The 24,816-nt window shown below is 36.6% G+C and overlaps 1 protein-coding gene across 1 annotated transcript in view; it reads left to right on the top strand.

Annotated features, from left to right (window-relative positions):
* Nucleotides 1–24,816, top strand: part of USP32 (ubiquitin specific peptidase 32) — a 217,263-nt gene that overhangs the window by 145,595 nt on the left and 46,852 nt on the right. Inside the window, exons 10-12 of the mRNA XM_044921385.1 lie at nucleotides 3,271–3,354; nucleotides 9,150–9,211; nucleotides 19,252–19,354. Coding sequence (XP_044777320.1) covers nucleotides 3,271–3,354; nucleotides 9,150–9,211; nucleotides 19,252–19,354 — 249 coding nt within the window. The remainder of the gene's footprint in view (nucleotides 1–3,270; nucleotides 3,355–9,149; nucleotides 9,212–19,251; nucleotides 19,355–24,816) is intronic.

Below are 24,816 nucleotides of genomic sequence, written 5' to 3'. Positions count from 1 at the left end.
CCATTAAGTGTTTGTATATACATTTATATTTTATAAGCTAGGTATTTTATAAAAATTAAGTAGACATAGCCCTTGTCATCTGTGGTTTATAATATTTATTTTTCCCATTTTAATAAGTTATGGTAGGGCTAACCTTATACTGAGCAAAAGAAGTCACACAAAAAAGAATATTTACTGTATATTTCCATGTATATGAAACTCAAAAACAGAGGCAAAACTAACAAATGGTGATAGGTATTAGAATAGTTATTTGGGGGATGGGTGGATTAATTCGGAAGAACCATAAGATATCTGGGATGATGGAAATGATTTTTTTTTTTTAAGATTTTGTTTATTTGAGAGAGAGAGTGTGCACAAGCAGGGGGAGGGAAAGGGGGATAAGCAAACTCCCTGCTGAGCAGGGAGCCCAACATGGGGAGCTCAACATGCGGAGCCCCATGTGGGGCTTGATCCCAGGACCCTGAGATCATGACCTGAGCTGAAGTCAGATGCTTAACCAACTGAGCCACCCAGGCGCTCTGATGGAAATGATTTTTTATCTCAATCTGGGTGATGCATACATTCCTGAATTATATTTTTCAATAGTACTGATAAAATCTCCACTGAATTATTTAGTGGCAACCAAATTAATCATGTAATACCAGGAATAAGCATATACTTTACGAAGAGTAAATTCTTGATTTTTTTTTTTTTTAGACAACATTTATTAGTAAGGATATTATTATAGGTTTATTCCTATGGCTTATATTACTGTAATGTCTTTGTGACCCTGTGTGAAATTGAAAATAAAGCACATATGTGAGGCACATTTGAGTTATTTTGAGCCTTTCCATTCAAACATTGACATGTACCAAGTACCAGATTGGTTAGATATAGTCCATAGTAGTATTACAGAGGTTTAGAAAAAATAAGTGACATCAGTTTTTTTTTTCTTTCTTCAGTCACAATTCCAGAAGGAATCATTATAGTCTTATTAACTGATGCTCAATAGAAACAAATAATAGAAGTGAGTTTTACAGGGCTTGAGCTTGTTTGGCAATACAGCCTTCTCCCTCATTTACTTCTCTCTGCCAGAAAACTAAGGTATCCACTTCTCTTTGATATGCATAGAAACCTGGAAAAATTTCTGTTAGAAAATGCCTCATATAGAGGTACAATTTCTAATACCCTTTTTCTGAGCGGTAAATATGTAGGTATTATTACTATCTATTTTATGTAAGATATAATTTCTTCTTCTGGCTCTACTGTGAACATTAACAACAAGATAATTTAGGGACACCTGAGTGGCTAAGTTGGTTGAGCGTCTACCTTCCTCTCAGGTCATGATCCTGGGGTCCTGGGATCAAGCCCCGCACTGGGCTTCCTGCTTGGCAGGGGAGTCTGTTTCTCTCTCTCCCTTCCCCCACTCGTGCCCTCTCTCTCTCACTCTCAAATAAATAAATAAAATCTATTTTTTTTTTAAGATTTTATTTATTTGACAGAGAGATAAAGCGAGAGAGGGAACACAAGCAGGGGGACTGGGAGAGGGAGAAGCAGGCTTCCAGCTGAGTAGGGAGCCCGATGCGGGGCTCGATCCCAGGACCCTGGGATCATGACCTGAGCCGAAGGCAGACGCTTAACGACTGAGGCACCCAGGCACCTCAATAAATAAAATCTTTAAAAAAAAAAAAAAAAAAACAAGAAGATAATAATGGGAACAGTTTAGAGTAAAACTTGGACCTTTCAGCCAAACCTATTAACCATTATCACTGGAGACAGATTATGTCAATATTACACTTTTTTGGGTACTCTTAGATTTAGTATTAACATACTAAGAAGAAGCTGTATTATGAAAACTAATAATTATAATCACAGTACTTTAAAATCTTTTTGTATCATATATGGTTATCATATAGTAAAAAGAGAACATATCAATATCGTTAATAAAAGCAAAAAACATTACTATTCATCTAGAATTGGACACATGCAGTAAAAAACATTTGGTTATAGTTCTTCTGAACAAGAAAAAACATATATTGCCTCTATATGCATATGTAATTTTTTGTATATGTTGACACCACAAAAATGTTACTTTACTCAACTTGTAATTTGTTAAATTGTTTTTTGGGGAAAATTAATATAGTTATTCATTTTTGATATATCAAAAATTTGTTATCAAGTTCCTTTAAATGTCTAATTAGTCTGATAATATTGTCAGATATTTCTAAGAGGGTCTTAGAAAATTGTTAGAATTGGGGCGCCTGTGTGGCTCAGTTGGTTAAGTGTCTGCCTTCCTCTCAAGTCATGATCCTGAGGTCCTGGAAGAGCCCCACATTGGGCTCCCTGCTCAGCGGGGAGCCTGCTTCTCCATCTCCCGCTGCCCCTCCCCCTGCTCATGTTCTCTTCGGTCATGCTCTCTCTCTCAAATGAATAAATAAAATCTTTTAAAAAAAGAAAGAAAAAATTGTTAGAATAAAGTGCATAATCCTGAGTCTGCTTTTTGCTTTCACAATTTGTAAATATTCCACTTTCCCTATTCAGAGCCTTTTGCGGTTTTCCATAGATAACCCTTGAAGCAGGAGATAATGTGAGTTATTTCCCAGATCTATTTGGAGGAGTGAAGATTGTTGACAATAAATTGTCCTTATTACCACTGACTGCTTTGACAGAGTTTTGTTACTTTTAAACTTATCCTAGCTGGTCTAAGTTTTCAGATGAACACACAGCATCTACTTTAAATTTCTGGTTTGCTTTCAGAAAAATTACTGATACAAGTTTAATAAACCAGATTTTATTCAAATGCTATAAAAATGAGGACATTCTTGGGGCGCCTAGGTGGCTAGTCAGTTGGGCATCTGCCTTTGGCTCAAGTCATGATCCCTGGGATTGAGCCCCATGTTGAGCCCCTTGTCAGGCTCCCTGCTCAGTGGGGAGTCTGCTTCTCCCATCTCCCTCTGCTCGTCCTCCCTGCTAATGCGCCCCCTTCTCTCTCAAATAAATTAAAAAAACAAAACAAAATAGTCTTTAAAAATGAAAACATTCTTGGGCGCCTGGGTGGCTCAGTTGGTTAAGCGACTGCCTTCAGCTCAGGTCATGATCCTGGAGTCCCGGGATCGAGTCCCGCATCAGGCTCCCTGCTCAGCAGGGGGTCTGCTTCTCCGTCTGACCCTCTTCCCTCTTGTGCTCTCTGTCTCTCATTCTCTCTCTCAAATAAATAAATAAAATCTTTAAAAAAAAAAAAATGAAAACATTCTTAACATGAAATCTTCTAAAATATTCTTTCTCTTTCAGATGGGCCATCTTACTCTAGAAGACTATCAAATCTGGAGTGTGAAAAATGTTCTTGCCAATGAATTTTTGAATCTGCTTTTCCAGGTATGTTTAAGGTAAATGACAGGTACAGAGAATAGTAGTTCTACACCTGTTTCATTGTGTAGTGGTTATTACAACTCAGCTACAAAGCCACATATTATAAAAAGAACTACATTATCCTGTATACACCTGAAAGATGGTAAGATAGAGTATGAGAGCCCTGAGGCATCTCAAAATCATGACATGAGAGATGAGGAAGTAGAATAGAGGTGATTATGTTTTATTTATCTTATAACTCATGGTAGACCAGCATGTTAAATACATAGAGAATAATTTTAGATTGCAAAAGCCATCATAATTTCCTATTTTTCTTCACTGTTGTCTTTTTTAAAGGCCCTTCCTAACAAGTCAGGCAGTGTGAACAGAAAGATGGATCATAAGTAGGCAGCTGTAAAATTTTCAATGTACACGGTCTCTCCAGTTAGATTATCTTGGCTGCAAGCCTGTTTCTAAATGTTTTAAAAAATTCTTTAGAAGAACCAAGAAAGATTGAAGAAGGAGGAGAGAAAAAGTGCAAAGTGCCAGGAATGAACATTAAGTCATAAGGCTTGCCAGATTTCAACTATTTTCCTCGTTAGAGTAGTTCTCTTGCTCCAGTTTAAAAAAGTAATTTATGGGGCGCCTGGGTGGCTCAGTTGGTTAAACGACTGCCTTCGGCTCAGGTCACGATCCTGGAGTCCCGGGATCGAGTCCCGTGTCGGGCTCCCTGCTCAGCTGGGGGTCTGCTTCTCCCTCTGACCCTCTTCCCTCTCTTGCTATCTGTCTCTCATTCTCTCTCTCTCAAATAAATAAATAAACTCTTAAAAAAAAAAAAGTAATTTATGATTTCCCATTTTTTATAATTCTTCATAAATATTTAAGTTGATTTAGTAGTGGTATTTTAGATTCTTATTTTATTTTCCTTCCCTTGTAAAAACACCCCTGTGAAGGTGAGTAAAGTTTGGTATTTTTATATCTATCATGCTCTTCCATTTAAAAAAAAAAAGAATAACTCGTCTGTGCATGGCTATGTTGGAATAAATGGAAATTGGTCTCTTCCTAATAGCTAATGACTAATGACTATGGATATAAAACATATACTGTCTAAAAAGCCTGTAATATCAATTTGTATCAATCAGTTGCTCCACTATCAGTTATAATTTTCATCAGGATTTAAGTTGATGGCTTTATAAAATATAAACATGTACAAAAATTGTATAAATCACTATTCTAAACAGAAATGACTTGCTTGGTAATATCAAAATTGATCAACTATTTTTATCATTTAAAATAATATCCTCATTACTTTATCTCATAATTATATAAACATTTAGATCACTTAGGCTTATGTCTGTGTCATCTTGTAGCTCTCACATAGCATAGCGTTTTGATTTTTTTTGTATTGCCTTTTCTGTTTTCTCATTTTTTTTTCTCATTCTTATCAAGGACTTGCAGTGGCACTATTTTTCTATGACTAATTTATAAATAAGCATGTGCTTGAGATTTGCTTTTGTGTGTGTGTTTCTAACATACTATGAAGAGCTGAAAGATAGTTTCCATTGAATACCTGTCATCTACATTTTAACATTACATTTTACTGCATTCACTTTATTTCATATACAGTATGCTTTTAAGTAAGAGACTGTTATGCTAAGTTGTTTTATTTTCTATGTGTCTTAAAATTGGTAGAGTTAGTTGGTAAGTCTAGCGATAAAAGCTTGAATTACACTCTTATTTGCCAAGATCCCTCTTGACTGTTTCGGCTATTTAAGTGTAACATACATAAGTGTCAGTAGAATTAGAAAACCATCCCTGTAGTAATATCTTTATTTTCAATCTTTTTTGTAAACTCAGTGCCCAATATTTTGCAGAGGAAGCATGCTAAACATAACCAGGGTCTTGTTTCTTGTGCATTTGTCAAAAAGTGTCAAGTTTTAAAAAGCATGGTAGGCAGAAAAATGCACACCACCTCCAACACCAGTTATCCATGCCCTCATCCCTGGAACCTGGGCATATGTAATCTTACATGGCAAAAGGGACTTTGCCAGCTATATCAGCTTAAAGACTCTGAGATAGGGAGATTAGCCTAGCAGATGGGCCTATCTAATCACATGAGTCCTTAAAAGTAGAGCACCTTTTCCAGCTCTGGTCAGGAAGAGGGAGGGAGGTAAAGGAGGAGAGGGAGAGAAATGACTTGGAAGAAGGGTTAGAGATGCTGGCTTTGAGATAAAGGAAGGGGCTGTGAGCAAAGTAATGTGGATGAACTCTGGAAGCTGGAAAAGGCAAGGAAATGTATTCTTTTTTTATCCTTTTTTTATTTTTTAAAGATTATTTATTTGACAGAGAGAGACAACAAGAGAGGGAACACAAGCAGGGGCATTGGGAGAGGGAGAAGCAAGCTTCCCGGCCGAGCAGGGAGCCCAATACGGGGCTCGATCCTAGGACCCTGGGATCATGACCTGAGCCAAAGGCAGCCGGTTAACAACTGAGCCCCCCAGGCACCTCTGTATTCTTTTTTTAACCTCCAGAAAGGAATGCAGCTCTGCTGACACCTTGATTTTTTTTTTTTTTAAGATTTTATTTATTTATTCATGAAAGAGAGAGAGAGGCAGAGGGAGAACCAGGCTCCCTGCGCTTGATACAGGACTCAATCCTAAGACCCTGGGATCATGACCTGAGCCGAAGGCAGATGCTTAACCTACTGAGCCACCCAGGTGCCCCAACACCTTGATTTTTAACCTAGCGAGGCCCATGTCTGAATTTTAACCTACAGAACTATAAGATAATAAATTTGTATTGTTTTAAGATGCTGAATTTGTGATAATTTATTACAGACGCAATAAAAAACCAATGCAGAGAAGATAATCCACATTTATGGATTGTAAGGCTCAACATCTTAAAGGTGTCAGATCCCTTTAAATTGGTTTGTAGATTTGGTACGCTAGGAATCAAAATCCCAAAAAGTTTAATGTCATTGTTTTTGTAGAACTTAAGCTGATTCTAGTACATAAAGAAGTGGAAAGGGCCAAAAATAGTCAGGATAATGTAAAGAACAGTGTTAGAGGACTGAAGTCACCGGATATTAGGACTTCCGATAAAACAACAGTATTAAGACAATATGATATTTGTGTGTGTGAAGGTAGACATAGACCAGTGAAACAATACTGAGAGTTTTTAAACAGACCTACATGTATGTGATCACTTGATTTATAATCAAGAAGACATTGCATTGCTTGATCTTGTCAATAAATGGTGTACTGGGTCAATTGGTATCTCTATGGGGAAAAATGCGTCATTATTCCTACCTCGTGCCATAGATGAAAATTAATCCCAAGTAGGATTATAAGTCTTAGAAGTTTAAAAGGTAAAAATAAAGCATTTAGAAAATAATGTACAAGAATATTTTAATGGCTTTGAGGTGGAAAAGAGTTCTTTAAAAGGACACAGAAAGCATTAACCACCGAGGAAAAGTTTTTAAGTTGGACTTCAGTAAAATTAAGAGGTTTTTTATTTTTGTTTTTTAATTGGGAGATACCATTAAGAAAATGAAAAGATAAGCAATGCAGTGGGAGAAGTTGTTTGTGATACTTATATCCAACAAGATGGGTGTCTAGGGCATACAGAGCATAAAAATCAATGAGAAAAAGGTAAAACTTTAATATAAAAATGTGTAAAGAAAACTTGAAGAGATGCTTCACCAAAGAGAATATCCAAATAGTTAATGAATGTTATGAAAAGGGGCTCCTTAGTCATCATAGAAATACTATTAAAACCACATATGAAATAGTAGTAGACATGCCCCAGAATGATTAGTTTTTAAGTGATATGAAGTATTGATGAGGATAACAAGAACCTGGAACTCTCATACATTGCCAGTAGGAATATAAATTATTACAAATACTTCGGAAATTGGGGCACCTGGGTGGCTCAGTCACTTAAGTGTCTGCCTTCAGCTCAGGTCATGATCCTGGGGTCCTGGGATTGAGCCCAGTGTCGGGCTCCCTGCACAGTGGGGAGTGCCACTCCCCCTGCTTGTGTTCTCTCACTCTTCTCTGATAAAGAAATAAAATCTTTAAAAAAATAAATAATTTGGAAATTGCTTGGCAGTATTTTCAAAAGTTGAATGTGCGCTTACCCCATGACTCATAAAGTCTACCTCGTATGTAAACCCTACAGAAACGTGTATATCTGAGCACCAAAAGACATACAGGTAAGTTCTTATAACTTGTTATAGCCCAAAACAGAAAATGACCCAAATACTATCAACAATAAATACATAAACAATAAGTAAATTGTAACATGTGCATAGAGTGGTATATTGTAACGCAATGAAAATAAGTATAATAGTGCCACACACAAAAACATGGATGAATCTTATATAATCTTGAGTTGAAAATACTAGACCAAAAAATTCAAAAGCAGGCAAAACCTATGGTAACAGAATTCAGGATCATGGATACATCAAAGGGCTCAGTGATGTGTGGGAAGGAACCCATAGTGGGACTTTTGATGAGATAGCAGTGTTCTATTTCTTGACTCAGTAAAGGTTTCATAGATGTTACTTTGTGAAAAGTCATTGAACTGTACACTTAAGATTTGTTCACTTGTAAGCATGAATACTCTATTTCTATTTTCTGTAAGTTTGCTTAGAAAAATAGGTTTTGAGGCACCTGTGTGGCTCAGCCGGTTAAGCGTCCAACTCTTGATTTTGGCTCAGGTCAGATTAGGTAGTCAGATTAGGTAGTCAGATCAAGCCCTGCATCAGGCTCAGTGGGGAGTCTGCTTGAAGAATCTCTCCCTCTGATTCCCCCCAGCTCCCCCCCCAATAAATAAATCTTTAAAAAAGAAAAATAGGTTTCAAAACTCAAGTATTTAATATGAGAATGGATGAAACAAACAGTGGTATGTTCACAGTGGAATACTACTCAGCAGTAAAAATGAACTGCTGCTGCATAGAAGAGTCTCGAAAACCCAATTTGTGGATTTTGTTATGTAAATGTTACCTCAAAAGGTAAACAAAACTGTAAACAGATATTGAACTCTGATTAATGTTGGCCATGCTGATGTATTTATAAAAAGCTGTACTAATGTCTGTAATTTACTTTGAAATGCATCCAAAAATTAAGATGGATTGATGGATGAATTAAGGGATAGATAGATGCAAGTATAATAAAATGTTAATGTTAGAATCTAGGTAATGGGTATAAAGTGTTCAGTGTAAAATTCTTTCAACTTTTCTGTATTTTTGAAATTTTTCATGAGAAAATGTTGAAAAAAATTACATCTTTTGTGATATTTAGAGAAGGCAAATAAGTTAAGGAGGAAATGAGTCTTAAAAAGCATATTTAACATTAGTGACAATAATTTTTCTTTTTGAACTGTTTAAACTAAAATGCCACCCATATCTTTTGTCTCCTATAGCCTCTTCATCTCCCTTCACCTTCCTCCCCAAGTGCCATGATATGCTCTTCAGATTTCAGGAATGAAAATAATATTCTCTGCATGGTTCTTTTCTTTCTTCTTCTCTGGCTCTGTCTCTCTCTTGCCCACCCTCCCTCCCTCCCTTCCTTTCTTGTCTCACACAGAGATTTGGAAGTTGGCCTCTATTGAAATGGTTTGTTTAAAATAAAAACAAACAAACAGCTAAAGTTTAAAGTTCAAAGTTGTTCAAGTGAATCATTGATAACTCATCAGTTGAAAGCTATTGCTAATTCAGATTCCCATCTACAAAGTGGAACTCATGCAGAGAATGTGAAATACTATACAATCCAGTCATTGGCACCAGTCAATGAAGTTTGATTTACCACTTCTTTCTCTAGGTATGTCACATAGTTCTGGGGTTAAGACCAGCTACTCCAGAAGAAGAAGGACAAATCATTAGGTAAGTTTATAGTTTCAATCTGTGTATTTTTCATTATATAGTTGAAATTTCTGACACCTGAAATATATTGTTAATAAGTAACAGCATGTCCCATTTTAATACAGTCATTACAGTGACACCTTGTTTCTCCAAATTAATTTCATGTGGAAATATTTTTGTTAAAGTAATTTCCTAACTAAGGGATTGGATTAATTTAGAAATCAGATTCTCGTTAGCATTAAAATTGTATTGAGTACTGAATTTATTATTTTTTGAAATAAGACATTTTATACAAAAGATAAAAGGTAGCAATTTTTCCTTACTACAAAACAATTCATGTTTATTGTAGAAAGATTATAAAGTAGAACTAAACAAAAAGAAGCCAAAAAATGCCCACCACCTCTGTATTTACAGGTAATTGCTGTTGACATTTTTTTCAGCATTATTGAGGTATAATTGACATCTAATATTGTAAGATATTTAAAGCGTACAGTGTGATTTGATATATGTATCCATTGTGGAAGGATTCCCTTCATCAAATTAACACATCCATCACTAGCCCCTCACATACTTTTTTAGTGTGTGTGAGAATATTTAAGTTCTACTCTTCAGTTATACACTATAGTGTTAATAAACTGTAGTCACCATGTTGTACATTACATCTGCAGACTTGATTCATCTTATCATAAAAGTTTGTACCCTTTTTTATCACCCTTTCTCTATTTCCCCCAACCCCCAACAACCACTTTTCTACTCTCTGTTTCTGAATTAGACTTTTTTAAGATTCTACATATAAGTGCTATACCTTGCAGTATCTGTCTGTCTTTGTCTGGCTTATTTCACTTAGTATAAATTCCTTTCATCCTCATCCATGTTGCTGTAAATGACAGGATTTCCTTCTTAAGACTAGATAATAGTCCATTGTATATATGTACCACATTTTGTTTATCCATTCATTGTTGGACACTTAGGTTGTTTTCATACCTTGACTTTTGTGAATAATCCTTCAAAGAATATGGAAGTAAAGCTATCATCTTCCAGATAATGATTTTGCTTCCTTTGGTTATATACCCAGAAGTGAGATTGCTGGATTATATGGTAGTTCTTTTTTTAAATCTCATGTGAAACCTTTTTTTTTATAGTGGCTATTCCAGTTTACAGTGTACAAGGGTTCCTTTTTCTCTACATCTTTGCCAGTGTATATTATCTCTTGTGTTTTTGATAATAACCATACTGACAGGTGTGAGGTGGTACCTCATTGTGTTTTGGTTTGTATTTCCCTGATGATTAGTGAGGTTAAATATCTTTTCATGTAGCTGTTGGCCATTTGTATGTCTTTTTTTAGAAAAATGTCTATTTTAGGTTCTTTGTTATTTTTATTATTCTTATTATCTTACTATTAAGTGATACGAATTTCTTATACTTTTTTTTGGATATAATCCCCTATCAGATTTGTGGTTTGCAAATATTTCCTCCCATCCCATAGATTGACTTTTCATTTTGTTGATGGTTGCACTATTGACATTTTTATATACGTATACCCATATGTTTATGCCTTTGTTGGAATTTGTAGTTTTTTTTAAATAAGAAAACTTCAAAATATTGTTTTATTTTTGGCCTCCATTTTCACTGCAGATCATATCAAATGATACTTTTACATATCAGTAAAGCCTCTTATAATTTAAATGACTGGCTAATAGGCCCTTTTCACCCCCTATTTTTAATCTCTGTTTTTCTTTAGTATAATTTAGTAATAAAGTCTGTATGCCTTTGGTTAGATATGTATTTAGGCAAAATTACTTGTGGTGAAATATCTTTATAATAGGCCTGCACGTTTTTATGGCTGTGATTCAATATTTAATACATCCAGTATCCTTCATTGCTTGAGTGTTACACCATTATACTCTGCATTTGTGTAGAAAGTTTCAGAAACAGGACAGAATCTCTAATAAACTTCGCTTTTAAAATAAATTCAATACATAGTTTGTTACTTACTCTTAAAAGTAGTGTGTATACAAATTTTTCAGTAGTTTTTTCTGGTGTAGGATTGCTTGATAAAAGAGAGTTTACTGAAATAGGGGTGCCTGGGTGGCTCAGTCAGTTAAGCGTCTGCCTTCAGCTCAGGTCATGATCCCAGGGTCCTGGGATCAAGTCCCATGTTGGGCTCCCTGCTCAGTGGAGAGCCTGCTTCTCCCTCTCCCTCTGCCTCCTGCTCTGCCTACTTTTGCTCTCTATCTCTCTGTCAAATAAATAAATAAAATCTTTAACCAAAAAAAAAAAAAAAAGTTTACTGAAATAGAGTTGTTTGGAATACCTGAGAACAGGATTATGTAGTCAACATTTAAAGAAGAATGCCAGTTGAAGTTCAGATTAATTGAAGTAGCAAAGTATATTTTCCAGCTTTTTAAAATGGATTTTTTTTTTTTTTAAAGATTTTATTTATTTATTTGAGAGAGAGAGCACATGAGACAGGGGAGGGTCAGAGGGAGAAGCAGACTCCCCGCTGAGCAGGGAGCCTGACGCGGGACTCGATCCAGGGACTCCAGGATCATGACCTGAGCCAAAGGCAGTCGCTTAACCAACTGAGCCACCCAGGCGCCCCTAAAATGGATTTTTTAAAAAAATGGTTATTTTTTTAAAGAATGTTAAGGAAAATCCATTTTTTAAAATGTTGTTTTCATAAAAACGCTTGTCTCATGTAGTCTTTTTAATTTTCATGTTCAGAAGACTCATTCTTGTTTATAATAATCATATGTTGATAATGTCTTGATTTTTAGCTATCATAAAATAAAATTTTTAAAAATATTTAAGTGTACAAATGAGATATTGTAAAGAAATACTGAAAGACTTTTATATAGCTGCAGTAGCTTTTTTTTTTTCTTACAATATTGCAGTCTAATTTCATCACATACTAATACCTTCTGAAGTCAGCATGACTTACCATAGATACTAAGAATGCTACTGAGATAAGCACCGGGTGATGTATGGAATTGTTGAATCACTATATTGTACACCTGAAACTAATATAACACTGTATGTTAACTAACTGATATTAAAATAAAAACTTAGGGGCGCCTGGGTGGCTCAGCCGGTTAAGCTGCTGCCTTCGGCTCAGGTCATGATCCCAGGGTCCTGGATTGAGTCCCACATCGGGCTCCCTGCTCAGCGGGGAGCCTGCTTCTCCCTCTCCCTCTGCCTGCCTCTCTGCCTACTTGTTCTCTCTCTCTCTCTATGTCAAATAAATAAGTAAAATCTTAAAAAAATAATAATAAAAAAAAACTTTAAAAAAAAAAGAAATGTTGATTTAAAAAAAAAAAAGGAGGGATGCCTGGGTGGCTCAGTCAGTTAATCATCTGCCTTCGGCTCAGGTCATGATCCCAGGGTGCTGGGATCAAGTCCCATATCGGGCTCCTTGCTCAGTGGGGGGCTTGCTTCTCTCTCTGCCTGCTACTCCCCCTGCTTCTGCTCTTTCTCTCTCTCTCTCTGTCTCACTCTCTGACAAATAAAATTTAAAAAAAAAAATTTTTTTTTTAAGGAAAGCTATATAGCAGAGTATATATATTTCTTGGCTTAATTATTTTGCAGATGCTTATAGCATTCCTATTTAAAAATATAATGTTGGCATAATCTCATGTTTTTATAGAACTTTATTCTACTTGCATTATTTCATCTGTTCCTTAGAATAACTGCATTAAATTAATGTCACCATCCCATTTTATAAAAGAGGAAACTGATATTCACAGAAGTTGAGGAACTTATCAAAAATTGCATGGAAGTGGCAGAATCAAGTCTAGAACTTTTTTCATCATTGAAAACAAATGATCTGCTTTCTGTATTCCTTATTTTTATTTTTTTATTTTTTAAAGATTTTATTTATTTATTTGACAGAGAGAGACACAGCAAGAGAGGGAACACAAGCAGGGGGAATGGGAGAGGGAGAAGCAGGTTTCCCGCTAAGCGGGGAGCCCGATGCAGGGCTCGATCCCAGGACCCTGGGATCATGACCTGAGCTGAAGGCAGACGCTTAACAACTGAGCCACCTAGGCTCCCCTGTATTCCTTATTTTTAAATAAATCTGAATTTTAAATTCTAGATTCCAAATTGATTAATTTCATTTGTGATTTTTGAGTTTTGTTTTATTTTACCTCCATTTCACTTCTAAAAATTCATTTGAATTTTTAGGATGATTTTTAAAAGATGAATCAGGTTGGTAAATAAGCAATGAGGTGAAAGAAATATTTGTCTCTAGCATAAAGGGTCAATAATTTGTTTCAAAATTAGTATCATGACTTCTACAGTGGCTGAGTGAAGAGCTCAGCAAATCCTCTCCCTCAGAAGCAACTGGACAAAATATAACACTGTACAAAATTGTCAGCCAACTATTTCAGGACTCTGGAAACTGACCTAAGGTATTCAACAAGTTGAGAAGCATTTATTCAAGAAAAACTACTAAACCTTGGTAAGAATAATGGGAATCCATAGTAATTTTACCTAGGGCTGATCCTATTCCCTCCTACCCAACATGATAGTTTTACCAAGGCAGAGATGACAGGGCTGACTTGATTTGGAATAGAGCAGGGATGAATGCCTGCCTAAGAGAATTATAACAAACAAACAGTGATCATGGTGGCAAATAGTCAAGGAACATCATTAGCTTGGGGTTGAGATACTGGTTAAGGAAAGCAACAAACTGAGATACCAGTCAAAAGTTTAACAAAGAAATCCAGAGAACAAGACAACCATAGTATGTATTGATAAATTTCCCCATATCACAAATGATCTGGAAGGCTGCTCATATATACAAGGCTATGCACAAGCTCAACAGAAACCAAAGAGGGTCTTAGCTATCTATTAATTCCTGATTGAATGTAAGGCCTTGCACATGCAGAAAATAAAAACCTAGGAAGTTTTGTAACCTGCCTGAACTTTGCATCATTTCCCAAACTGAACTGATGCATCAAGAAAAAGGTGCAAGTGTCACTGGCTCAAGATGTTTCAGCACAGCCCCTCACCAGTCGTTGGCTGACCAGTAAGTTATGCTGTCCTCAAGGAAGCCAATAATGAAGAAAACTGAACAGCCTCACACTGCAGGGGAAACACTCTATAGAATTAGTCCAGGAAGTCACAAGGCAAAACACACAGGCAGTATCAGAATCCAGAGTTGGTGAAATATATTATCAAATATGTCCAGTTTTCAGTAACAGAAGATGATGAAACATGCAACAAAATAGGAAAATGTGACCTGTGGTGGTTGTGGGGACACTCATTAATAGAGGTAGCCCCAGATTGACTTAGGACACATAGACTTCAAAGCAGTATTGTAAATGCTTTCACTGCTAATGGAAGCTTTGTTTAAAGAATTAAAGGAAAGTATAATGACAGTAACTAATCAAATATAAAATATCAACAGATAGGAATTTTAAAAGTGATCTAAATGGAAATTCTGGAGTTGAAAATTATAATAAATGAAAATTCACCACAGTGACTCAGCAACAGATTGGAGGTGCAGAGAAATAACCAGCAAAATAGAATATAATTTTTTTTTTTTTTTAAAGATTTTATTTATTTATTTGCCAGAGAGAGAATGAGAGACAGAGAGCATGAGAGGGAGGAGGGTCAGAGGGAGAAGCAGACTCCCCGCCGAGCAGGGAGCCTAATGCGGGACTCGATCCCGGGACTCCAGGATCATGACCTGAGCCGAAGGCAGTCGCTTAACCAACTGAGCCACCCAGGCGCCCCAAAATAGAATATAATTAAATAGATTTTTCCAATATGAAGAACAGAGAAAATAATAATGACCAGAACCTGAGATATGTGGAACACCAGGGACAACTATATCAATACACACATAATGGAATTCCCAAAAGGAGAGAAAGGAGCAGAAAAAAATATTTGGTGAAATAATGGCCAAACTCCTAAAATTGCTTTAAGTTGTTAATCCAAGAAGCTCAACGAACTGCAAAGAGGTTAAAAACAGAGATCCACATCTAAACATATCACAAACTGTTCAAAGCTACAAAGAGAAAATCCTAAAAGTAGGAAGAGAAAGGTTACTCCTTCTGTAGAAGGCAACCCCAATAAGATTAACAGCTGACCATTTTTTTACAGAAATGGTGGAGGTCAGTAGGCAGTGGGATGACATTCAAAGTGCTGAAGGGGGAAAAACTGTCAACCTAGAATTCTTTATCTGGCAGAACTATCCTTCAGAAATTAAGGTAATTTGAAAACATTCCCATATAAACACTGTTGCTGGTAAACACTTAAATACTGAAGGATTAAAATACTTAAAATACTGAAGGAACTTCTTCATGCTAAAACAAAGTGACCCCAAACAATAATTTGAACTATACAAAGAAATATAGAGCACCAGTAAACATAATTACATACTTAATAAGGCAGTATAAATGTTTTTCTGTTTCATCCTTTTAATTTAAAATATAAAATCATGAGACAATAATTTGAAAGCTATGTTGTTCTTACAGCATAAAAAGATGTCATATGCATGATGATAATAATACAACCAAAAGAATAGGAAGTAGAACTATATTTGAGCAGCTTCTATAATTTACTGGAATAAATTAGTATTAATCTGAAATAGCACGTGTTAAGCTTTATTTTGTACCTCTAGAGCAACCAGTAAGAAAATAATCCCAAATATAGTTTTTTTAGAAAAATAATTAAAATGATATAGTAGGAAACAATCTACTTAACACAAAAGAAGGAAGTAAAGGAGGAATAGAAAAACAAATAAAAATACTTGAGATGAGTAGAAAACAAGTAATAAAATGGTAGGCACAAATCCATATCAATAATTACCTTAAATATAAATGGATTAAACAATTATCAAAAGCTAAAGATAGACTGATATTTTGGGGGCGCCTGGGTGGCTCAGTCGTTAAGCTTCTGCCTTCGGCTCAGGTCATGATCCCAGGGTCCTGGGAACAAGCCCTACATCGGGCTCCCTGCTCCGTGGGAAGCCTGCTTCTTCCTCTACCAGTCCTTCTGCTCATGTTCCCTCTCTCGCTATGTCTCTCTCTGTTAAATAAATAAATAAAATCTTTAAAAAAAATAAAGATAGACTGATATTTTTAATCCAAATACTTGAGATTCAAAGACACAAATAGGTTGAAAGTAAAATGATGAAATAAATATAACCAGACACATAGTAACCATAAGAGAGCTGGAGTGGATATACCAACATTAGGAAAAAATAGCTTTTTAGACAAAGAATTATTATTACAGGCGGACATTTTATAATGATAAAAGTTTTAATTCATCAGGAAGATATAAAAATTGTAAATACATGTGCATCCAGCAGCACAATACCACCCAACAACAGCAGAGTACATATTCAAGTACACATGCTATATTGTTAAGCCATGGATTATTATATTATGTCCCATTGGCTAACTTTGGTCCAATACCTGACTTATACAGCCTGCAAGCTAGGAATGTTTTTTTTTTTAACACTGTTTTTGTACACTGAGAACCCAAAGCCTGGCTGAGAGAAGTTAAAATCTAAAGATAGGTCAGTTGAAGCTATTGAGACTGAGGAAAGAAAGAAAAAAGAATGAAGGGAAATGAACAGAGCTTACTAGACCTATGAAATAGCAGCAACCATATTGGCATACACATGATAGGAATCCCAGAAGGAGAGGAGGGAAAGTGGCAGAATATTTGAAGAAATAATGGCCCCAAACTTCCCAAATTTGACAAAAGATGTGAACCTAAACATTCAAAAAGCTCATTGAACTCCAAGAAGGATAAAACTCTTAAGTGACTCCCACCAAGACACATTATAATCAGGTGGTCAGAAGCCTAGGGACAGAGAAAATTTTAAAAGCAACAAGAGAAAAGCTACACATACAGTAGATCCTCAATAAGATTAACAGCAAGTTTCTCATCAGAAATCTTGGAATCTAGAAAAGCAGAATGGTACTTTTATTCTATATCTCGAAAAAATATTTTTTCAAGAGTGATTTGGCTTTTAAGTTGAATTCTTGTATGTGACACTAAAAGCGTTAAGCAACCAAAGAAAAAATAGATAAATTTGACTCATTAAAATTTAAAACTTCTTTTTATCAAAGGACGTTGTCAAGAAAGTAAAAAGACAGCCTGCAAAATGGGAGATAATATTTGGAAATCATAGATCTGCCAGAGGTCAAGTAACCAGAATATAGACAGAACTCCTACAGCTCACCAACAAAAAGAAAACTAAAAGCTGGGCAAGGGACTTGAATACACATTTCTCCAGAGATGACATACAGATGGTCATCAGGCACATAAAAAGTTGCTCAAAATCATTAGTCATTAAGGAAATGCAACTCAAAACCACAATGATTCTACTTTGCATTTACTAGGATGTTTATAATTTTAAAAATGGACAATAAATTCTGTGAGGTTATGGAGAAATTAGGGCACTGATAACATCGCTGGTGGAAATGTAAAATGGTATAACTGCTATGCAAAAAAATTGGTAGTTCCTCAACTACCATGTAACCTGGCAATTCCACTTCTAGATATATACCCCAAACAGTTGAAAACAGGAACTCAAATGTTTGTGCACAAATGTTCATAGCAACACAATACACATTAGCCAGTAAGTGGAAACTGTCCGAATAGCCATCAGTGGATGAATGGATAAACAAAATGTCGTATATACATACTATGGAAAATTATTCAGCCTTACGAAGGAATGGTACATGTACTCATGCATGCAACAACATGGATGAACCTTACAAATGAAAGAAGCCAAATACAGAAGGTCACATTGAATGATTTCCTTTATATGAAATATCCAGAATAGGTAAATGAATAGATACAGAAAAAATGGTGATTATCAAAGGCTCGGGGAAGGTAGTAATAGGAAATAACCGCCTAATGTATAACTACTCAGTTGGGATGTATGAGAATGTTTTGGAGAAATACATATAGCATAGAAGTGACTATTTTAAAGCATACAATTCAATGGCATTAGTACATTCAAAATATGCAACCACCACCTTATGTTATGAATTTCTCCTTCATAAAAACAGACTTTAAAATCACGATGTGATGCCACTTCACACCCACTTGAACCTTTATGATAGAAAAGATAGACAGTAACAAGCATTGCCAAGAATATGACAAAACTAGAACCATTATACATTACTGATGGAAATGTTAAATGGTGCGGCCACTTTGGAGAATAGCTTGCCAATTTCAAAGTATCAAATGTTAGATGGATAAACAAAATGTGGTGTATACCTACCTGTGGGATGCATTATAAATAGTATTTGGCTCAAGTCAGTTAAGCAGCCAGGCGACTCTTGATTTTGGCTCAGGTCATGATCTCTGGGTCCTGGGATTGAGCCCTGTGTCAGGCTGTGTGCTCAGTGGGGAGTCTGCTTGAGATTCTCTCTCTACCTCTCCCTCTGGCCCTCCCCCCCACTCGTGCTCACTCTCTCTGTCTGTAAATAAATCTCTTAAAAAAATCGTATTTGGAATGGAATAACAAAGCACAAAGTAATGATATCTGCTACAGCGTAGGTGAACCTCAAAAAAATGGTAAGTCAAAGAGGCCAGATGTAAAAGACCATGTGTTCTATTATTCCATTTATATGAAATGTTCAGAAAAGGGAAATTTGTAAGAGACAGAAAATAGACTAGTGGTTTCCTGGGCTGAGGGTGGTAACATGAATTGACTAAAAGTGGACACAGGATAGCTTTTGGGGGTAATGGAAATGTTCTAGAATTGGATTGTTGGATTGTGGTGATAGTTGCACATGTCGATAAATTTACCACAATCATTGAGTTATACTCTTAGTTCAGGTAAATTTTATGTTAGGTAAATTATTCCTCAATAAAACTATTTTTTAAAACATCAGGTATGAAGCTTGATGGTGGTGTTAAGACTCCTGAAATTGACTTATCAGTGTTTCACTAATTGAAACTATGGCAGTCTCCCAAGTATATCTGTGTCATGTTTTTACTTTGTAAAAATTTCTGATAATTTCTGGATGTGTGTGTGGTCATCTGTTTCATATACCATTTGATGTACTGAATTTATTTTGTATGTACAGAGGATGGTTAGAACGAGAGAGCAGGTATGGTCTGCAACCAGGACACAGTTGGTTTATCATCTCCATGCAGTGGTGGCAGCAGTGGAAAGAATATGTCAAATACGTGAGTATGATTCCCCTTTATCTACATATTTCGTAGAATTTTCAACTCCATCAGACTTCGTGTGACTACTGACCAGGAATAAAATGCTTCAATATAGATAAGGATTTGAAGGGGGAAGAAATGAATACCTTTGTGATACTTCTACGGACTAAGCCCTGTGCTTAAACTTCCACATAAATTTCCTCCCTTGCAACAACTCTGTGAGGAAGGTAATAATGGACATGGGGGTGCACGCATATGCACCTTACGTAGCTCAGTTAATCCTCACAGTATCCCTGGGAGGAAGGTGGTATGAACTCATTTTACCTGTGATGAACCTGAGGCTGGCATTAAAGGTAACCTAAATACAGGGTGGAAGTTCTGGGATCAAACCTAAGGACTGACTTTTAAGCCAGTGGTGTCTCAACCACATCAATTACCTTATCCTTCATTTGTTCACCTTTTTCGTCAAAATGTTGAAGACCCTTGGGTAAGAAGTACTGATTTTCTTTCTTTCTTTCTTTCTTTTAAATTTTATTGTTATGTTAATCGCCATACATCATTAGTTTTTGATGTAGCGTTCCATGATTCATTGTTTGTGCATAACACCCAGTGCTCCATGCAGAACGTGCCCTCTTTAATACCCATCACCAGGCTAACCCATCCCCCCACCCCCCACCCCTCTAGAACGCTCAGTTTGTTTTTCAGAGTCCATCGTCTCTCATGGTTCGTCTACCCCTCCGATTTCCTCCCCTGCACTCTTCCCCTCCTGCTATCTTCTTTTTTTTTTTTTCTTAACATATATTGCATTATTTGTTTCAGAGGTACAGATCTGTGATTCAACAGTCTTGCACAATTCACAGCGTTCATCATAGCACATACCCTCCCCAATGTCTATCACCCAGCCACCCCATCCCTCCCACCCCACCCCCCACTCCAGCAACCCTCAGTTTGTTTCCTGAGATTAAGAATTCCTCATATCAGTGAGGTCATATGATACATGTCTTTCTTTGATTGACTTATTTCACTCGGCATAACACCCTCCAGTTCCATCCACGTCGTTGCAGATGGCAAGATTCATTCCTTTTGATGGCTGCTTAATATTCCATTGTATATATATATACCACATCTCCTTTATCCAGTCATCTGTTGATGGACATCTTGGCTCTTTCCACAGTTCGGCTATTGTGGACATTGCTGCTATAAACATCGGGGTGCACGTACCCCTTCGGATCCCTACATTTGTATCTTTGGGGTAAATACCCAGTAGTGCAATTGCTGGATCGTATGGTAGCTCTATTTTCAACTTTTTGAGGAACCTCCATACTGTTTTCCAGAGTGGTTGCACCAGCTTGCATTCCCACCAACAGTGTAGGAGGGTTCCCCTTTCTCCACATCCCCGCCATCATCTGTTGTTTCCTGAGAAGTATTGATTTTCTATTTAAAAAAGTTAATTTTAGGACTTACATTAGAACTCAATTTCTAAATGATAATCTGCCATTTTTCCAGTTGTTAAGCGTCTGCCTTTGGCTCAGGTCATGATCCCGGGGTCCTGGGATCGAGCCCTGCATTGGGCTCCCTGCTCAGCGGGGAGCCTGCTTCTCCCTCTCCCACTCCCCCTGCTTGTGTTCCCTCTGTCACTGTCTCTCTGTCAAATAAATAAATAAATAAACATATTTTTTTTCTATATGTCTTTTTCTGTCATTGTTTATTTATCAGAATATTGGTAGACTGTTTATATTATTGACTTCATTATTCTGCTTGGTTCTTTTTCTATTTTGCAGAGTTTAATATTGTGTTTTCACATACAAAATACATTAATCAGTGTTGTTGAAGGAGTAAAAAAGTAGGCAAATGACTTCAAACCTTGTAGGTACATGATGATAATGATGGTGATTGTTAAGTAGAAAATGAAAACATTGGGGTAAAGCATCCCAGTCTATTTTGAAATGCTTTCTGTCCTTTATGTTCTTAGATTGGCCTTAGAATGAATGGTTATTAGTATTTTACTGGCTGCAGACGCAAAGTGTAACCTCGTTTTGTGTTTTGAAGTATTACTTTTTGTTTCCTATAGGAACACGGTAGAGGTCTCAGCACATCCCTTATAAACAGAAGTGCACTGCCAAGAACACAAAGCTAATTTGCTCTTGCCTGCCATAACCCTTCTTGCATTAAAAGAATTAGTGGAGGGTGGTAAGGGAGAGATGTGGAGGGGGAAGTCTGCACTTAAGTATCATATTCTCTCCACTGTGGCATTCTGTGTTATTGTCTAGTATGTGTCTGTCAAATGCAGACTTTAAAAAAATGAAACTGGCTGGGGGCATCTGGGTGGCTCAGTCGGTTAAGTGTCTGACTCTTGATTTCACTGGGGTCCTGGGATCAAGCCCCATGTAGGCTCCCAGCTCAGCAGGGAGTCCTGCTTCTCTCTCTTTCCCTTTGCCCTGCTCATGCTCTCTCACTCTCAAATAAATAAAATCTTTTTTTTTTTTAAAGATTTTATTTATTTATTCATGAGAGAGAGAGAGAGGCAGAGCGAGAAGCAGGCTCCCAAGGAGCAGGGACCCCGATGTGGGACTCGATCCCAGGACCCTGAGATCATGACCTGAGCCGAAGGCAGACGCTTAACCATCTGAGCCACCCAGGCGCCCTCAAATAAATAAAATCTTTAAAAAAAAAAAAAAAAAGCAAATCACTTTTTTAAAAAGTGACATCCTGGGCCTTGTCTGTAAAATGAGATTAAGAACAGTTACCTCCATCACAGGAGGTTATGAAGATTAGAGTTGATACATGCTAAGCGTTTTAGAACAGTGTCTGGCACATAGTAAGTACTTAATAAGTTATCAGCTAATAGTCTGAGAAAACAGTATAGGATAATAGTAGTGAGCTTGTACTCCCTGTGTTAGAGTCCTGGTCCTGCTACTTGTGGTATGACCTTGAACAAGTTACTTAGCCTTTCTCTGCCTCCGTTTCCTCATACAAACAGCAGGGTTAATAATGCTACCTATTTCAATAGGGTTGTTACAAAGAATTAAATAAATTAACATATGTGAAGCACTTAGCCCCAAGACTGGCAAGTAGGACCCTGTGTAAAGTTAGAGGAAGTGATGGTAGTAATACTAGCAGTGGTTTTAGCAAAGCAGTAGCAGTAGTAATTAGTGATTTACATTTGCCTTTTCGGTATATATGGCAATTTTGGCAAATGCCTTATTTAAGAAAAATAAATCGGTGTTTTTAATGTGTTGGATAATTTCCTCTGGGCTTAGTCTGCCCACCTAATAAGATATCAGTGAGCTTTAGTTAATGTCTCTTCATAAAATGGCGTATTTGCTTATGTGAATTACTAATTGTCTGTGAGGGCAGACTGTATCTTTCAGACAGTAGTGTGCCTAAATAGAGACTAAGGGAGCAGGAAAAATAAGCTATCCTTTCTCAGAAGTGGTTTGCCTCAGATATGAATGATTGACTTGAGCTTGAATATTTGATCTGCTCATGAGATCTGTTCCTTCTTTAATGAGCCAAAGTTTTTTCTACCATGTGAAATCTCCTTTTGTACGAATGTAAATGGGGAGAAATGGTGAAATCTTTTCTGTTTGTCATCATTGTATATATTTTTGTCTTCCCTCCTGTTTGAGAACTGAGGGAGCAGCTCTTACTACTCAATTACAGATTTTACTGTTTATTATGTATTATTGGTTGTTATGTGACTTTGGAGTTAGAAAGCACTTTAAGCACTTCTCTTTTCTAAATTTACAAACAAAGCCTCTAAGGGCCCTTTAGGTTTTGTAATTGCACAGAGTTGTATTGGGCAATTACTTTATTACCTGATCTAGATTTCTAGAGTTCAGGTCTCTTGACTCCTACCTTAGTACTTTTTCCATTACTCCATACTATCTTCCATTTTTCAAAAACCAGCATTGCAGACTAATGAAATGTAAAATTGGCATAACTAGTAGTTGTTTAAGTTCATTAATACTTGTAGTATTCGTATGTATAGAAAAAAGTAGCATCATCACTGAGAGAAGAAAGTGAATCCTGACCCTTATTTTGGAACATCATTAACCACTGATAAAACTCAAAAGAAATCATGACATGCTCAAAATAGAATTATCTTATATTAAAGTGCCACATAGCACTTTTAGGAATCATTGACTCAGAGAAGGAGGAAATTTTTCACCATCAGTGGAACTTGACCTACCTAGAGACCTATCTTCTGAAAACACAGGATAGTTGCTAATAGTTCCAGAAGCAGAAGTCAGTAAAAACAAAACAAGACCCTTTGACATTTAAGGGGAAAAATTTCCTGGAGCAACGGGAAATAACACTCAGCCAGTGGCTATGTATGTGACCATCATTGGTTTGTTTAACATGTAGAAGGAAAGTAGTCATAAGATTAGTCAACTGAAAATGTTGACAATTTCACTAAAAGCCAAGGGTGGAAGCAATGACCTGAAAAATAGAGCAGAGAAGGGGGAAGAAGAAAGAACCTGAGTGATGGTGACAGTTTCAGACAGTGCCTGACACTGAGAGCAGTAGATTCCTAGAATAGAAAAGCAAGCCAGACAGTGAGAAGATAGACCACTGTAGTTGGAACATTGGAAAATAAGTGAAGAAAAGCTTTTATTCTCTATCTAAAAAGGGTATCATTCACTGCGCCATGTTAAAAGTATATAGTATAGTGTGCAGTCACTGGTGAAAGCTTGCAGTCTCTGATAAGCTATTACAATTATTCTGTTGCTGAATTATTGTAAAACTCTAACAGATTTAATGGCTGGTAATATTTTTATCACCCCGTTTTCTTACCAGTGATATCTATAGATTTCATCCTAAGGACTAAGTTGTTCAGAAAAGAAATAAGAATGGTTTCATGTAAATTTTCTTTAGAAGTATAAGCTATATATAAGATTTCCAAAGCCTGGGGGCCTGGGTGGCTCCCTCGATTAAGTGTCTGCCCTCAGCTCAGGTCATAATCTGGGGTCCTGGGACCGAGCCCTGATTTGGGCTCCCTGCTCAGCTGGGAGTCTGCTTCTCCCTCTCCCTCTGTCTACTTGTGCTCTCTCTGTCAAATAAATAAATAAAATCTTTAAAAAAAATTTTAAATACAATTCCAAATATTTCTCTTTGAAATTCTGTTAAATGTCAAACTCAGAAAAATGAAACAAGACGAAACCAGAGAGGGAGACAAACCATAAGAGACTCTTTTTTTTTTTAATTTTATTATGTTATGTTAATCACCATACATTACATCATTAGTTTTTGATGTAGTGTTCCATGATTCACTGTTTGTGCATAACACCCAGTGCTCCATGCAGAATGTGCCCTCTTTAATACCCATCACCAGGCTAACCCATCCCCCCACCCTCCTCCCCTCTAGAACCCTCAGTTTGTTTCTCAGAGTCCATAGTCTCTCATGGTTCATCTCCCACTCTGATATCCCCCCTTCATTTTTCCCTTCCTGCTATCTTTTTTTTTTTTTTTTTTTTAAC

The sequence above is a fragment of the Neomonachus schauinslandi genome, chromosome 15 (genome assembly GCF_002201575.2).
Source record: "Neomonachus schauinslandi chromosome 15, ASM220157v2, whole genome shotgun sequence".
Taxonomy (NCBI): Eukaryota; Metazoa; Chordata; class Mammalia; order Carnivora; family Phocidae; genus Neomonachus; species Neomonachus schauinslandi.
Note: the sequence above shows the minus strand (reverse complement) of the source record. Positions and strands in the feature narration are given on the sequence as shown.